The 17,909-nt window shown below is 40.4% G+C and overlaps 2 protein-coding genes across 3 annotated transcripts in view; one reads left to right on the forward strand and one right to left on the reverse strand.

The window, feature by feature from the left end:
• Positions 1-856: 856 nt before the first annotated feature.
• LOC111147331 (LSM5 homolog, U6 small nuclear RNA and mRNA degradation associated) lies at positions 857-3,846 on the reverse strand. Its single transcript, XM_022503324.1, has 5 exons — positions 3,772-3,846; positions 2,552-2,647; positions 2,261-2,288; positions 1,534-1,606; positions 857-1,115 (listed from the first exon to the last, which is right to left on the reverse strand). Exons 1-5 carry the CDS (start codon positions 3,815-3,817, stop codon positions 1,083-1,085), a joined length of 276 nt encoding a protein of 91 aa, XP_022359032.1. The 5' UTR covers positions 3,818-3,846; the 3' UTR covers positions 857-1,082.
• Positions 3,847-9,901: 6,055 nt separating this feature from the next.
• LOC111147296 (AVL9 cell migration associated) overlaps positions 9,902-17,909 on the forward strand; it is a 61,358-nt gene continuing 53,350 nt past the window's right edge. For both annotated transcript variants that reach the window (XM_022503254.1, XM_022503253.1), the window contains exon 1: positions 9,902-10,074. In XM_022503254.1, the coding sequence (XP_022358962.1) occupies positions 9,982-10,074 (93 nt within the window). In that variant the 5' untranslated portion in view covers positions 9,902-9,981. The remainder of the gene's footprint in view (positions 10,075-17,909) is intronic.

The following is a 17,909-nucleotide window of genomic DNA, read 5'->3' on the forward strand; positions in this document are numbered from 1 at the left end:
GGAAATACAAATCAAAATCACTGTGAGATACCACCTCACACTAGTCAGAATGGCTAAAATTAGCCAGTCAGGAAACAACAGGTGTTGGTGAGGATGCAGAGAAGGGGAACCCTCCTACATTATTGGTGGGAATGGAAGCTGTTGCGGGCACTCTGGAAAACAGTATGGAGGTTCCTCAAAGTGTTGAAAATAGATCTACCCTACAATCCAGTCAACTGCAATACTGGGTATTTACCCTAAAGATACAAATGTAGTGATCTGAAGAGGCACGTGCACCCCAATGTTTATAGCAATGTCCACAATAGCCAAACTATGGAAAGAGCCTAGATGTCCATCAACAGATGAATGGATAAAGAAGATGTGATACACACACACACACACACACACACACACACACACACACACACGGAATACTATGCAGCCATCAAAACCCCGAAATCTTGCCATTTGCAATGATGTGGATGGAACTAGAGGGTATTCTGCTAAGTGAAATAAGTCAATCACAGAAAGACAATTATCATATGATCTCTCTGACATGAGGAATTTGAGAGGCAGGGCAGGTTGCAGGGGAAAGGGAAAAAAATGAAACAAGATGGGACAGGGAGGAAGACAAACCATTAGACACTCTTAATTTCAGGAAACAGCCTGAGGGTTGCTGGAGGGGAGGGGAATAGGAAGGATAGGGTGGGTGGGTGATGGGCATTAGGGAGGGTATGTGCTATGGTGAGTGCTGTGAATTGTTTAAGACTGATGATTCACAGACCTGCACTCCTGAAACAAATAATATATTGTATGTTAAAATAAAAAAATAACTACAATCTTTGTTACACTGGTTATTGCAGCACAAAAAATAAAATGACCGTTAACCAAAAACGCTTTTATTTTAGTCTTCAAAGAACAAACTGTTCTTTTTCCAAGAGAATAATGATTAACTTACAAAAATGGGCATTTACAATGCATCTTCAAAACATTTCCCTTTAACGGGAAACTTAGCTTTACAGAATCCAAACATTAAAAGGTTAAAAAAAATTTTCTATCTTGTTGTCATTATAACACAAAACAGTTAAGTCAAGGAAATCCATTCATACTTCAGGACCTTCTCCTCCAGGAACCAGCTGCATAGAAGGAAAAAGAGCTTTATTAGTAACACCACCACCCACACCATCTAAAAACCCCTCCTCATCCATCAAAGCCACTGTGCCTCTCTGCTCCTCCCTCACATTCCCATTTTCTCTAGGTCATTGCTTCTGTTTACAATTCCCAACATCATCAATTAATATTTAGAGTCTAAACAATAATTCTTGGCAAACTAAAAGATTTAAAAGCCCAAGCAAACTAATCTCCAAGCCTACTGTCATTTTCGGCTTAGCTTTAGAGCCTTGATCACAAGAGCATCTTCTTCCCAACTTAAACGCCACTGGGCCATGAACACTTATTTAGTAGAGGCAGGTAATCTGTAATACCTGCCTCACAAAAAATGGGCTAACATCTAAAACAACAACAACAACAACGAAAACAGCTTCACTGTCTTACCATTGTTATATTATTTCCATTTAGCAAAATTTGATCTAATTTAGTGATCCTTCTTCCTTCTGGTGTGATTTCACTAAAAGAAATAAAATAGAATCAAGATAAACAATGAAAGTCAAAGTCAACATTCTAATCCCTAAAAAGTTATTCTTGAATATAAATAAATGTGAGGTCAAGCAATTCTATCTGTGGTTTTAGGGAACAAAGGTCATCCACTGGATGACCAAAAGCAACATAGTGAACTGACTGGCCTAAGATCCATACCCACTCGGGCCGATCTTCATAAAAGAAGCTGAAACTTGCCAAGGAGATCAAACATGAAATGGAATGTTTACTATTAAACCAATCTGTAATCAACCCAATTTTGAAAGCAGACACTGGTTGTGATCTTTATAACTAATATAATGGAGCCATCATTTATACTTTATGTTATAGTTAAATGCTCTCACTATCAGTACCTTGATTTGCCTGAGCCCAAACATTCTTGGCTGTTTTTAGTTTCTTTTATGTTAAAGCTCTGTCTCCATTAACTTCCTAACAATTCATTAATAATTACATGGTACTAACTGCAGGATCCAACTTTACCAGAGTCAGAAGATAAAATTTCTATCTCTAAGGTATTTCCAACAGGCAATGTTTTCTCATAAATCATTTTAAATTCACTAATACTAAAATTGACTTAAAGAGAGATTCCCCCCCAGCCATTTCTTTACTTTTTAATACTACTCACAATTCAGTGACATCCTCCAGTACCATATCTGAAATTTGCTGTCAAGGTTAAATTTACTCTGGCTTCTACCCTTCTTCAGTTTTAATTACAATGTTTAATACAATGGCTCAAATACAAAATACTTGTAATTGGCAGGAACTTTATCTTCTTTCAGTACACACACCTCTTAGAACACTATCATGCTGAGAATAAATTTTATTATAATAATCAGCAAATACTAACTGTCGATATTCTTACTTCTGTTCTTAAATACTCAAGAAAATCCCACACCACCACTTTTCAAAAGGATACTGACAAAGTCATCAAATCCCAAAAGTGTGCCAACAATTTCTTTATCACTCTTCATCACAATGTGAATTCTTGATCCTATACATTTGTCCACAAGCTCTATAAATTTTTTTAAAAAAAAGGAAAAGGGGGGGGAGGAAAAAGATTATTTTACCTATTCACTATTTCAACAAATACTTGAGTGCTACTGGCACTTGTTACCTGCATATGGTGAAAGATAAACCAGGAATTCATTCAAAAATTTTAGATCTTATAGCACATATCCCTGTTGCATAATTAACGAAAATTTTCTTTATACCACTTACCTCTCCTTTGTTGAAGTTTATCACGGTTTATGATTTTATGTTATTTTAGGTTATCTAATTAACATATGAATCCCCACCATCAGAGTCTAGTCCCATGAGAGCAGAGACTGTGGTTGGTTTCCCATAACTATATCCTCAATGGTCAATGCCTGGCATACACCAAGCATTCAAAAAGAGTTTGTGGAATGAAGGAATGAAAACTTCTAAGTCACAGCCACCTCTAATAAATCAATCAACTCTTCATCGACAAAAATTTGCTAGGCACAGCCGTCTTCACCAGAGATTTCTTCCTGTCTCTATTTCTGTGCTCTGACAGCAGTTTGAACATCTCTTTAGCTGGCTTAGCATTACTTGGCATGACGTTTACTTGTCCAGTGTTCTAGCTCCTCCAGTGGTTTGTGTGCTATGTGAAGACAATGGGTGTGATTTAAATTTGTCGAATAGTGCCCAGCCATTGAATCTAGTGCATAGAGGCTCATTAACTGCTGAGTAACAAAACCAGTTTCCAGATATCTCTTTTAGGCTCAACCCAGGCGCCAGTGCTTCTCTCAATAACCAGCCATACAACAGGGTCTTACCTGGGGTGCTTAAATGCCAGGTGGAGGAGTGCGTGTGCTACCCATGACTGTAGAGGCAAGCCCACAACAAGGAAGGCTGACGACGCATTACTAAGTGTGGACCTTTCCGGTGACGTTTGGTTGGGGAGTCACAAGTCCCCGCCTCAAGGACCCCTACCCACGCTAAAAACGCTTGGGCTGCCCGAGGCCACAGAGACTTGGGAGCCCAGGGACGAGCAGCGGAGGGTAAAGCACTTCCTCGACACATTTCCCCCACCACTCGGCTAGGGGCTACTTCAGCCTCAGCCCCTTGGCCCCCAAAACTTAACTTGAACACCCCGGTCCCCAACCCCACGATTACCTAGAGGCAGCAGCTGCGACGGGTTAGTGGTAGCGTTAGCCGCCATGGCTACGCCGGAAGTGGCCTGCCCGCACGGACGTTTGCACGGCGAGTTTGAAAGAGCGCGCTTCCGCTCCACGCCCCCGCCCCACCTTTCCCGCAGCCTGGGCAGGCTCGACCAATCTGAGACCGAACGTGCGATCCAACAGTCCGCGGAGTCGCGACCAGCCGCTTCTTTCCCGGGAAGAGTTTCTGTCCACTGAACAATGTGTAGTCTCGGCAGTTACCCGCTTTCCCCAGGCACCGACAGACGTTAAAGAAATCCTGCCTTGTGAATAAAGTCTTCCTGTAACCCAGGTTTTGCAAACCACAGCAACCTTTGAGTCGTCTTATTGCCCCCTATGAAGATGCATCTCACCTCAAGCCAGGATCTTTCTGCAGACCAAACAGATTCATTTTTTCCGCGACCAATTCACAGTGTTGCAGTTTTTGTAAAAACCATTTTTGAAAGAATCTACTCCTGGGGAGCCTGGGTGGCTCAGTAGCTTGAGCCTTCGACTCTTGATATCAGCTTAGGTCTTGATATCAGGTTGTGGGTTCAAGTCCCTGGTTGGGCTCCACGCTGGGTGTGCAGCCTACTTAAAGAAGGACAGGCGAAGAATCTATGGCTTCTTTTAAACGTCCAGTGAATTAAAAACCCACAACCAGCATTTTTTTAACTCTTCTAAGGTGGAAATTTAAAATACATTTTCTTTTTATTTCTACTACCTTATTTATCATTCTTACCTTGTCATATCTAGGAGTCTAATTTATTACAGACTACGTATTCACTTTCAACACTCACTATCTTGTCTAACAAGCAACCAGCAGATGTCACTCTTTGTTAATGTCTTCGCACTTAGGAAACCATGCTTTTGCACTTGTTCTTTTTAATTTTTTGTTTGTTTGTTTGTTTGTTTGTTTGTTTTTTTACAGAGACACAGTGAGGAGGGAACACAAGCAGGTGGAGTGGTAGAAGGAAAAGCAGGCGTCCCGCTGAGCAAGGGAGCCGGATTTGGGGCTACATCCCAGGACTCTGGGATCATGACTTGAGCCGAAGACAGAGGCTTAAGCACGGAGCCACACAGGCGCCCTTGCACTTCTGTTTTTAAAAGAATAGAAAGCAAATTCTTTGCATTAAGTATGTCTTATATTTGTATCCCAGGAACATAAAGCTGAAGAGTCTAAACAGGAGACCAGAAAGAGCACCATTCGTTCATACAACAGATAGTTGTAATGCCTCCATCATTCTTTGATTGAACAAACATGCATTTAGTTACATACTATTTGGCATTTTTGCTGAGTATAAAACAGTGTACAAAACAACTACAATGTCTTCTGCCCTTGTAGGAGCTTAAGGATGAATGGGGGGAGAAAGATTACTACCAAACATTATGTACAAGGCATGTGAAATTTAGCATATAAAGCAAAAAGACCTCTTAGTTTCAGGGACCCCAGAGAACTAGAGATTTATGGTATGATTTAAGGAAATGTCGGTAACAAGATTCAGAAGTCCTAACAAATGGCTCCTTCAGTTCTAAACTTCCTAGGGTTCAGACTTCTAAACACCAAACCAATTCTGTATTTTTTGTTTTGGGGGGGTGTTTTTTGTTTGTTTGTTTGCATTTCATACCTACTGAGCACCTACTGTGTGGCTGAAAACTTACAGATACACTTAATTAACATTTTTATGACTATCGTGGGAGACAGGTGTTCAAATGGAATTCCTCATGCTCAGAGAGGTTAGATAACTTGCCCACATAGGCAGTTTGGGAAATTTCACAAAGGAATTGATAGAAGTCTAGTCTTGGAGAGTTAAAGAACTGGATAGGCAGAAAGGGGGCAGGAGCTGCCTTTCAAGCAGAGGGAACACCGTGTGCAGTTGGCATGTGCCCACCACCAAACCTATTTTGTTGCACTTTTATTTCAATTTTACATACTTCTTCTAACTTTGGCATAAAACTCTTGCCTCCCCAAATGTTTTCCTTTAACTCCAGTCCTTAATGATCTTACTTTATTGCATTTCAGATGGTCTAGCCCCAAGTTCTGGTAAAATCCTGCTCATCCTTCAAGACCTGCTCAAACGTGACCACGTCTGTGAAGTTTCTCTGACCTGCAGACTTGGTAAGCTCTCTCGTTGTTTCACAACAATGTTAACAGTTCTTAAAATTCTCTCAATGTATTCTCCTGTAATTATCCTTATAGGGGGTTACTTCCCTCCCCAAAGACCGTGATTTCCTCAGTGTCAAGAATTTTGGTAAGCAGTAGAGTACAGCAATTACATTCATTTGTTCTGAAGTTAAGTGACTTTGGTTCAGATCCTATCCCTACTTCAATTCCTTCTAGTTATTTGACCTTCAGCAAGTTACTTAACCTTTCTAAGTGTCCATTTACCCACTGGAAAAAAAAATGAAGATAATAGTATCTACTTTGGGATTGTTATGATTAAATGAAATAATCCATGAAAAATGGCTAGCAGACTGACACACGGTGCCTATCCATTAAATGTAAGCTGTTATTACTTATCTTTATTTTCTAATACTTATTAACATGATGGTTGGCTTAGAGTAGGTGCTACAAAAGCTGGCATTGCTAGCTGGTTTCACATTTATCTTGTTTCATAACCAGACATAGATGAGGCAACAATTTTTTTAAAAGATTTTATTTATTTGTGTGAGGAAAGAGAAAGCACACAAGCAGGGCAAGCAGGGGGAGCAGCAGGCAGAGGGAGAAACAGGCTCCCCACGGAGCAAGGGCCCTGGGATCATGACCTGAGTCAAAGGCGAATGCTTAACCAACTGAGCAAGGCATCCCTTTAATTTCTTTTGATGCACTGTGCCTACCACAGTTCCAGGTGTATTGTAGGGTCTAATAAATGTTCTTTAAATTGATTCTCACTATTTATTCATCCTCATCAATATTCTCCTTAATCTTCATAAGATTCTAAAGACTAAGTAATGCCAAATTTGTTTGTAAAGCCCTTTTCTTTTCCTGGTTTTCTTTTCTATTTCTATTCTTGTTTTATTTTCATACCATGATGAGAGTAGGGACCAAATTCAAAGCACTCTCGCTACTTAATAGACTTTAAAATTCAGGAAAAATATAATTTCAGAAAGTCAATACTTTGTTTTCCATTAGCAATTTTCAATACTATTGATAAAGAAGTAAGTCTCTCTATACTCTGAAAAAGGAGATATAGTTCATTTATACAGTAGAGTTAATGGGGATTGCACGGAGTGGTTTTATTTTATCACGTTCTCTCCTGAGACAAGATACAAAAAGAAACAACAGTCCAATTCCAGATGAAGAATTTTTAATGAACTTGAAAACATGTCATTGCTCTGTGTCTCCAGGGTTTTTCTCCCCTTAGCTTTTACTTACAGAGCTGACATAAAATAGAATCTATAATTCATCATAAAATATAGGTAACTTAAAGAGGCTCTTCAATTTATTATGTGTTCAGAGAAGCACTTCTAATTTTTTCCCTGGTGGTAAATGTCATTATAAAAATACATGCAAAAGCTTCCTTTCAATATAATGTTCAGAAAATATACTGTTATCTCAAATTATTTACAATCTTGGTAATCTTTCAACATGTAAAGTAAGGAGAAATTTCTATTTTTTTTCCTCAACAGCTATTTGTCCCTATAGACAATATCTTGTTCGTGAATTTATTCTATATTAATACAGTTCATTTAAAAAACAATGTAAGGGGCACCTGGGTGGCTCAGTCAACTAAGCGTCTTTTTTCAGCTCAGGCCATGATCCCAGGGTCCTGGGATCAAGCCCCATGTCAGGCTCCCTGCTCAGTGGGGAGTCTGCTTCTCCCTCTCCCCACCTCTTGCTTGTGCTCTCTCTTGCTATCTCTTTCTCAAATAAATAAATAAATAAATAAATAAATAAATAAAATCTTTTAAAAACAAAAACAATGTAAAGGTTGTCATTCTAGACTATTTTTTTTTTTTTTTAGATTTTATTTATTTATTTGTTAGAGAGAGAGAGGGAGAGCAAGCACAGGCAGACAGAACGGCAGGCAGAGGCAGAGGGAGAAGCAGGCTCCCCGACGAGCAAGGAGCCCGATACGGGATTCGATCCCAGGACGCTGGGATCATGACCTGAGCCAAAGGCAGCTGCCCAACCAACCGAGCCACCCAGGCGTCCCTGTCATTCTAGACTATTAAGTGACCAGCCTATATATTTAGAGATGGAAAATTTTCTGGAAATTCCCTTGTTTACTTTCTCTCCCAGTTTTTCTGATAACATACTTTTCAAGCATTTGAGCCACATAATACTTATGAATAAATGATTTAATCTTAGTTGGAAGGTCTAGGATGCAAAGCGTTACAGATTTTTATAAAGCTGTAACTGAGGGACACCTGGGTGACTCAGTGGGTTAAAGCCTCGGCCTTCAGCTCAGGTCATGATCTCAGGGTCCTGGGATCAAGCCCCCCCATCAGGCTCTCCGCTCAGCAGGGAGCCTGCTTCCCTTCCCCTCTCTCTGCCTGCTTGTGATCTCTGTCAAATGAATAAATAAAATCTTTTTTTTTTTTTAAAAAGCTGTAACTGAGTTTCCTGTACAATGAATTAAGTAATTCACTGTAGATATAAAGTTCTTTTAAAGGGATTTTTACTTGACAGTGAAAGAGAGAGCACAAGCAGGGGGAGCAGCAGAGGGAGAGGGAGAAGCAAGTTCCCCGCTGAGCAGGGAATGGGGGCTGGGCTAGATCGCAGGACTTTGGGATCAAGACCTGAGCAGAAGGCAGATACTTAACTGACTGAGCCACCCCAATGCCCTACCCTTAAATCTTTTTAAAAAGACTGTTCTATTAGACTTTAATTTGGGGTATGCCAATTGTGGAAAATATTGAGGCAGGTGGAAAAAAACTGTAAGATATTCTGCATGCAGGGAATACTATAATTTCACATACAGTTCTGAACCAACACCAAGAATTTTCTAATATAGTAAGGAAATGGTAGAAACACCTTGAAAGATTTCTACAGCATTTTTATTAGCATTAACACACTCCTGCTGAATCATAGAAGCTAAATTCTTTTATAGGAAGCCTACTGGTTTTCTCAGCTATACTTCAATTAGAATGCAAGTCCTTAAATTACAAGGCCAGGAGTGTAAAATAATACCTGCTAAGGTTGTCTAAACTAAGAGGCAACTGGTAATGGTAAACTTCACAGCCAATTATTGCAGTAATCTCGAATTCTATTTGAAGCAGGCACCTATCCTTCAGTCTTTAAAAATAAAATTGGAGTACAATCAGTTAGGACATTAGATATACTGGTGACAACAGACCACGTATATTTTGTACTGACCAGAGTACTAAAGCCAGAAAAAAGATAGAATGAAAATAATATATATGTGTGTATATATATATATATATATATATATATTTAAACATCGGAATCAGAATAATCATTTACAGGTCTCCTTGTAAACTTCCTTTATTGTCGAGGATATTTTACTGCAGGCCTTGAGACGCTTCCAGTCTCCTATACATAATACTTAAATAAGAAAGAAAAAAAACCTAGAACGAAGCAAAAGAAAAAAACCTGGAGAAGCAAGTAATTTAAAGGTTGAATACACAGTTACAGAGCCCACCAATATGACTCCCTGTTACCGAAGCCAGAGAGGCGAAGGAAATGAATGAAGAAATTGGATAAGAGAGAGTGAACAAGAAAAGACGTTTAAAAAGGAGGAAAACTAAAGAAAGAGGACGGAAGGGGCGGAGATTTTAAGGAGGAAAAAGAGAGGGGGGAAAGGGGAAAAAAGCGTGTTAAGGTCGCCCCGAAAAGGCAGGCGACAGAGGTGCCTTGTGGCCCCGCAGGCCCCGCCCCCGCCCCATGCTCTCTCCTCTCGGACCCCGCCCCACACCCAGGCCCCTCCCCGTCAGGTTCCCTCCGGGGCCTGCCCCGCCCCTCGTCGCCGGCGGCGGCCGCCGCATCAGGTGACAGCCCGGAAGCAGCGGAAGCGGATGAGGGTAGCGCGGCCGCGGCCCTGGCGGGCGGCACGGACCTGCGGGAGCCTCGGCCTTCTCCGGGCCGCCTGCGCGGCCCTCATGCGGCGCCCTTGCTGACACCTGAAACCCGCCGCTCGCCGTCCTCCTGGGGACCGCGGGGTTCGCCGGGCCCGCCGCCCTTGGCGGTTGAAGTCGGCGGCTTGCGGGCCCGCGGCGGCCGCCCATGGAGAAGGCCGGGCGGGGAGGCGATGGCGCCCCCCGGGGGCCCGTACTGCACATCGTGGTGGTCGGCTTTCATCACAAGAAGGGCTGCCAGGTGAGGAGGGGGTTCGAATCCGCCCCCGGCCGTTCGTGCGGTCGCGCGCAGCTGGTGCCCACTCCCCTCCTCTTGGCTCGGTGCTGTCTTAAGCGCCCTCGGCCCTTCTGAACTTCACACCTGCTCCTCGCACTCGGCGCACCTGAGGCGCATTCCCCACACTCCCTTCTTTCTCCTGCCCCCGAAATTGTTTTGAGTAGCTGAGTTCTGTGTTGGTGTGTTGGGGTTGGTAGGGGTTGGTAGGTGTTCAGGCTCTTTGGTGGAGTCGGAGGATGAATCGAAGGTCAGCCCCACTCAGTTCCTCATTCATCTGAGCCTCCATTGACTTTCCGGGCGTCCACCTATAATGGGAGCCTTTACAAGAATTCAGCACTTGGGCTTCGTTTTCAAGGTAATGAGCTCAGTGGGCTTCCACACAAATGTTTAGGGTTGGTTGAAGCCCAGGCGGCGTCGTGGGAAAATCAACTTCCTTTGTTTATCTGTGGAAGCCCTAGAATCCGTCCTGTTTGGGTGGTGTATTGACTCCTCCCCCCCCCTTCCCACTGGGCCTTGGTTTTGCTATTTGATCTTGTCCAAATCTTGCCTTTTGGTGAGAAATTGACCTTTCCAGTTCAGTTGCGATAGGAGATGGTATATTTACCGGGCAGAGGAGTGTGCAAATACAAAGTCATTTTTATCACGCTTCTTCACTGAAATAGTGAACGGGAACAATGGGACGTTTGCAGTATATATATATATACATTGGAGGTAGGAGAACAAAACAGAAACAGAATTATTTCATGAGCTCAAACGCTGGAAGGCAATGATGTCATAATGTACTAGCGAACAGGAAATTGAAATGTGTTAAAAATACTGACTGCCACTACTAGGTAATGTAGCATTTCATTTCTTGCGTTTCACAGAAAATAAAACATTTTAGAAGACTTTTGCTGGCAAAATTTAAATTCCTTAGAGGATGGTAACAGGAAAGTGGAGTGAATAGATAGTTGTGATTGTATGTATTCTAACCATTGCTTAACTTTGTAGTATGCTATTTTGTTCCTTGTCTCTCAGGGGGAAATGGCATAGAAAGACACCGAGGAGAAAGTGGCATTATTTAGTGTGGTATTAAAAAAAATTCCAAGTAACAGCAGTAGAGTATATGTTTTTAAAACATGGCCTTATATTTAGAAGAGGGTAGATATTTGAGATTGTATCTTGGCATGCAAACACCGTGTTCATTAGATTTTTAATACTTTTAAAATTTTAATTTGATTAATGTAGTGTTATATTAGTTTCAGGTGTCCAGTACAGTGATTTCCACAATTCTCTACTCAGTGCTCACCAATATAGGTGTGTTCTTAATCCCCTTCACCTGTTTCACCCATTCCCCGCCCCCCTCATTCCCTCTGATAGCCACCAGTTTGTTCTCTGTAGGTAAGTGTCTGGACTTTTGTTTTTTGTTTTTTGTTTTTTCTTCCTTTTGGTTTGATTCTTTTTTTTCCTTGTTTATTTCTTTTTGTTTCTTAAAGATTTTTCGTACTTTAAAACTTCACATCTTTGATCTTAATTATCATTTTGTAACTCACTTTGGATATGGGTGAAGTAACTGAAACTTGGAGGAAGTAAATTGATCTTGCTGATGTCACACTGCAGAACAGTACTGGAGTCAAATGTAGAATTGCTTCTGCCATCAGCGTGTTCATTCTGCTGAGCTATATGGCATTTAGGAGTCTTTTAGGATAAAGAAGTAGGGGCCCACTTCCAAACCAAACTGGGACTTTTAAAAACAAGAAGAAAGGGGCACTTGGGTGGCTGAGTTGGTTAAGCGACTGCCTTCAGCTCAGGTCATGATCCTGGAGTCCCAGGATCCAGTCCCAGAATGGAGTCCCAAATTGGGTTCGCTGAGCAGGGAGCTGGCTTCTCCCTCTGACCCTCCCACCCCAATGCTCTCTCTCTCTTTCTCATATAAATAAAATCTCAAAAACAGGAAGGAAATATTGGTAAGAGAATAAAATCTTTTATTTTTTGCTGTCATCTAAATTCAGGATTATGTTTTATACCAGTTTTATTGTCAAAAGGAATATAGCTTATATTCCCAGAAAGAAAAATTATTTTAGGAAACAAATGTGGTGTTGCTTAGAGATTAAAGAAAACTGAACAACAGATTGTAAAATGAAGGAGGCACTTTCAGCTGAAGTAACACTGCTGGATGCCATGGCCTTTCACGGGATTTGTTAGGCTTTTGGTTTCAGCATTGAGGTAAAGACAGCTGGTTTTGTTAAATGAACACTGTTGTGGGAATCGGGAGACCTGGATGATGTTCTGGCCTCACAGCTCCCATGACCTCAAGCAAGTCCAAATCACTCAGTTTTGCTGTACCTCATTTTCCTCTACCAGATTTCTTCATGAGAATTTTAGACCTGGCATGGGTCCCTAGAGTTCATTCTACTCTCATCTCCCTTCAGTTTACAGATGGGTAAACTGAAACCCAAAAACATTAAGCAACTTAAGAACACTTAGCTAGTTTGGTGCTGTCAGAAAAACCAGAACTGGACAATAGTTAAAGCAATAAAAACATTTGATTCAGGAGAGCTATTTTAATAGGAGAAAAGAGACCTCAGTATAGAACTGGGACACCTGGGTGGCTCAGTCGGCTAAGTGTCTGCCTTCTGCTCAGGTCATGATTCTAGGACCCCTGAAATGGAGTCCCACACTGGGCTCTCGAGCAGCAAGGAGCCTGCTTCTGCCTGCCGCTCCCCCTGCTTGTGTGTGCAAGCACTCTCTCTGTACCTGACGAAATAATTTTTTAAAAATCTTAAAAAAAAAAAAAAAACTGGGCTCAGTTATGTATGTGCTTCTGAAGCGAGCACATGGGCTCAACTCTGAATACAAGGAAAAGGAAACATTTATGGCCAAAGAGTAGAGTTGGAGGGTCAGTGGATGGAAAATTCCTACATCAGGAGTAAAGGGGGTTTCTAGCTATACCTAGCTAAAAGGATTCATGCTAAAATTAGATAATGCAGGGGCTCCTGGGTGGCTCAGTGGGTTAAGGCCTCTGCCTTCGGCTCAGGTCATGATCTCGGGGTCCTGGAATCGAGCCCCGTGTCGGGCTCTCTGCTCCGCAGGGAGCCTGCTTCCTCCCCTCTCTCTCTATCTGCCTCTCTGCCTACTTGTGATCTCTCTCTGTCAAATAAATAAAATCTTTAAAAATAAATAAATAAATAAATAAATAAAATTAGATAATGCAGAAAACAAGGAAGCCCAACAAGTGAGGCCCTATTTAAGAAGAGAGTTCCGAGGACCCTAAGGAAATTTGGGTTAAGGAGAGACTCTCGGCCATAACACTGAAACCCGGATGTCCCTAGTCTTTGTAATCAATTTTATCTCTTCTAATAGCAGTTTTAGGTTGTAAGCGCTTAGTAGAAAGGAAAAAGGAAAAATATATGCTTGTATTTTTTTTTTTGTAATGCACATGATATTTCACAAAGACCAGGGCAATGATTTTTTTAATAAATATACTTGTTGAGTAGAGTACTGTCTGTTCATCTGGGTTGCTGATAGAGTGGAAGAAAATATAAAGAATTCTGCCACAGTGCATTGAAAGATGAGAAATCTAGCATAGGTTCTTCTCTACTTTTCTTTAAAGTTTTAAGTTTTAACTCCAATATAATTAATACACAGTGTTGTATTAGTTCCGGATTTATAATATAGCGAAATCCCCGTCACCTATTTTATCCACCTACCCACCCACCCACCTCCACTTTGGTAACCAACAGTTTGTTCTCTACAATAGAGTCTCTTTCTTGTTTTATCTTTTTTTTCCCCTTTGTTTGTTTTGTTTCTTAAATTCCACATATGAGTGAAATCTTACGGTATTTGTCTTTTTCAGTCTGATTTCACTTATTATCATTATATACTTAGCTCCATCCATTTTTGCAAATGGCACAATTTCATTCTTTTTTATTGCTAAATAATATTCCATTATGTATGTACCACATTTTCTTACCTGTTCATCTATCAGTATTGCTTCCATAATTTGGTTGTTGTAATGCTGCAATTAACATAGGTGTACAAATACTTTTCAAATTAGTGTTTTTGTGTTCTTTGGGTAAATACCCAGTAATGTGATTACTAAGTCATATGGTAGTTCTATTTTTAATTTTTTGAGGAAGCTCTATACTGTTTTCAGTGACCGTGCCAGTTTGCATTCCCAATAGGTTATTTTCTTACTGCTGACTGAAAGAATGCAGCTCTTAAAAATTACACTTACCTCTCTTATAGCAGAAAATGAAGACCTAAGAACCTCATTTTGCAAATCAAATAAGAATTTGCTATATGTAGTCAAAGTCAAAATGCACAGTGAGTAAAAAGGTGATTTTTAGATTTATATTGAGTATTCTCTAGCTTTTCTAGGAGTCACACATTTTAGTAGAACTTCTGTTTCTCAGGAAAATTTTGGCTTACTAGTAATCTTCTGTTAATTTTCTTTTATTCCACTAATGAAGATTTGTAGGATAGGTGACAAGATGATTTCTGGACTCTAAAGAGAGTTAAGGTTGGGTGAGTGTATAATCTAAAAAACCTTCATTGGAAACCCTTTGTGGTATAGCCAGGTTGGGTATAGGGAATGGTAACACAGTCCACTCAGACAACAGAACTGACAGGTCAGTTCAGTCAAAAACTATGAAACTTTTGCCAGAGACCTAATTTGTCCAATAGATGTGTAATAGTATTGCAAAAGATAGGAATCTAGTTCAGCTATATTTTTTTTTTCATTTTTTGATTGCCCTTCCTCTTGTCTTATTTTTATAAAATATTGAGAACATTGTTGATTTTGCCAGATGGAAAAGTATTATTAAAAAAAAGAGTGTACTAAAATTTCCAAGTATATGTAATATTTGTTCTCGAGGATTTTCCTCACTTCTGCACATCAGTGTCTTTATTTTTTATTTTTTAAGGTTTTTTGTTTTTGTTTTGTAATCTCTACACTCAACATGGGACTTGAACTCACAACCCTGAGATCAGGAGTCAAATGCTGGGGCGCCTGGGTGGCTCAGTGGGTTAATAAGCCTCTGCCTTCCGCTCAGGTCATCATCTCAGGGTCCTGAGAACTAGCCCCGAATTGGGCTCCCTGCTCGACAGGGAGCCTGCTTCCCCCTCTCTCTCTGCCTGCCTCTCTGCCTACTTGTGATCTCTCTCTCTGTGTGTCAAATAAATAAAATCTAAAAAACAAAGAGTCAAATGCTCTTCTGACTGAGCCAGCCAGGCACCCCTCAGTGTAGTTTTAGATGTCCTACAACTCTGCTTTCTTAATCCTTTAAAATCCAATTGTTTTGGAAAGTGAGTGCCTTACATGCATTCTTAGAATGTTCTAGAGACTGCTGTTTCTTTAATCAACATAGCAAGTGTTTCAGAGGCTCTAATAACGTAAGATTTCTCCCAGGATGGGTTAATCAACCACTTTATTCTCCAGTTTAAGATTTTACTACAGGTATAAAGGATTTAAAGTGCATGGCTCATTGAATTGTGATTCTGACTTCAGATTATTTTAGGCTGTGTAAGTGTGCTTTGTTAAACTACTCTTCCAAGTATTCAGAATGCTGTTGGTCTTGTTGATCTCTTCTTTCCATGCCCTGAGATTATTCATGGTGAAAATTCCCATACTCAGTTGTGGATAGTAATTTTTACATTGACGTGCACTGAAGTAAAACTTTGTTTAAAAATAATGCCTTTCAGCAGTCTGCTGGGTTAATAAGCATGATAACTTAACATGGGAGGATGTACTAAATCTTTGTAGACTCTTCTGTTATAAAGGTACTCAGTAGTGATATGATAAGGAAGTCAGGTAGTTTCACTTGAACCACAAGGTTAAAGGCATCTTCTAATACAGTTGTGTTGAAGATCCCCAAACTAGGCATAGAAGATGATCATTCATCTTGTTTCCTGTATTTTTCCGACTTTCAGGCCTTCAGATGTATCTTTTTTTTTTTTTTTTTTAAGATTTCATTTATTTATTTGACAGAAAGAGGGAGAGAGAGAGCACAAGCAGGGGGAGCAGCAGGAAGAGGGAGAACCAGGCTCTCTGTTGAGTGGATAGCCCGATACGGGCTTGAACCCAGCACCCTGGGATCATGCCCTGAGCCTCAGGCTGGTGCTTAACCAGCTGAGCCACCCAGGCTCCCCTCTTCAGATGTTTCTTAACGAAAAATTCTTTCTTCTAAGTTAAAATGAACATCTAAGTTTATCACTTGATCATTTTTTCACCTAGATTTGTGGGAGTGAATTCTTCTGTAGGTTAACAGGTTAGTTTCTAGTGATGATTATTCTGGTTTATTGATATACTTAGCATTTAGATCATTTTAAGTGAAAGTACTAACCTGACATTTAAAATAGTTTTGAACTATTTATCCATTCCAACTCTTTTGCTGAACTTTTTTTTTTTATTTTTAATTTATCATTTGGCAAAGGACTCTTCCTTCCCCCCTCCTCTTTTTTTTTTTTTTTTTAAAGGACTCTTCTTCCTTAAAAGCTCACCTGCAATACCTTGGGGGAGGGGATAATAAGAGAACAAAAACTTTTTGATGTGGTGTAATTTATGGACACCTTATCTGTAGTAGTTTGTTACAGATTATGTGTTCCAGACTTTTGTTCCTTATTTGTGGTGGTAAATAAGAAAAATGTATTTGTCAGATTAGCATGACTTTTGGCAAAATTACCAAATAAATATCAAACTTTTAGGTTCTTTCAAAAATAAATTAGAACCTTTTTTTTTTTTTTTTAAGAGAGGGAAGGCCTGAGGGAGAAGGAGAAAGAGAATCTCAAGCAGACTTCATGCCAAGCTTGATCACACAACCCTGAGATCATGTTCTGAGCCGAAATCAAGAGTTGGTTCCTTAATGGACTGAGCCAGCCAGGCATCCCAGATTGGAACTTTTTTAAACACTGAAATTAATAGGGAATCGTTATTTTTCAAAGTGGTACCGTAAAAAGTTGGAATTATTACTTGATTTTTTACCACTGTTCTGATAGAGTTCATAGTTTTGTATACATAGCTAGCTGTTTTATTGTTTTATTTTTTTTTAAGATTTTATTTATTTATTTGACAGACAGAGATCACAAGTAGGCAGAGAGGCAGGCAGAGAGAGAGAGAGGAGGAAGCAGGCTCCCTGCTGAGCAGAGAGCCCGATGGCTGATGGCTCTATCCCAGGATCCTGAGATCATGACCTGAGCTGAAAGCAGAGGCTTTAACCCACTGAGCCACCCAGGCGCCCCATGGCTAGCTGTTTTAAATTCTTGAATAACCTGATTTACCTGGCTATACTTCTTTAAAAAATAGAATTATGAAAGAACTAGAACTCATGTTTATACTAGTTCCAAGGTGAATAAAGCAACTGAAGAAGGGAAGAGAAAAGGACACTTTCCTCTTGGTCTGGGTGAGCTGACGATGGGAAAATCTCCATGAGTAGCAGAATGTTACATTGCAGATTCAGGGCTGGATTGAGGAAATTGGGGGAGGGTTGTTGGTTTATGTTAGGGTGATAGTGCCAAGCCCTGACCCCTTGAGGTTTTGGTGACAAATGGATGCCCAACAAGCATACAGTTTTGGCACCTGCTGTTGATGGAATCCTGTGGTGACCATGCTGAAACATTGGAGTATTGTTTGTGATTCTTGTTGGAATAGAAGCCCTTTGGGACAGAAAGAACAAACTTTTGGGGAGTTAGAGGTTAGGGAAGGAATAATTAATCTAAAGATTCTTTTTGGTTACTCAGAGAAGCTGTCCTGAAACAAGATTTCATTTTCTAGCCTCTGCTGGCATTTTCATTTCTTGGACTTGATTAGTTTGGTAGAGGTT

This window comes from Enhydra lutris, unplaced genomic scaffold (genome assembly GCF_002288905.1).
Source record: "Enhydra lutris kenyoni isolate GAN:26980312 unplaced genomic scaffold, ASM228890v2 scaffoldscaffold16, whole genome shotgun sequence".
Lineage (NCBI taxonomy): Eukaryota > Metazoa > Chordata > Mammalia > Carnivora > Mustelidae > Enhydra > Enhydra lutris.

Coding starts and splice junctions, on each gene's coding strand:
- LOC111147331 (XM_022503324.1), bottom strand. CDS start 3,817: ATGGCGGCTAACGCTACCACTAACCCGTCGCAGCTGCTGCCTCTAG. Junction 2,289..2,551: donor GGGATTTGATGACTTTGTCA/GTATCCTTTTGA, acceptor AGCAAATTTCAG/ATATGGTACTGGAGGATGTC. Junction 1,607..2,260: donor CTGGAGGATGTCACTGAATT/GTGAGTAGTATT, acceptor TATTTCTTTTAG/TGAAATCACACCAGAAGGAA.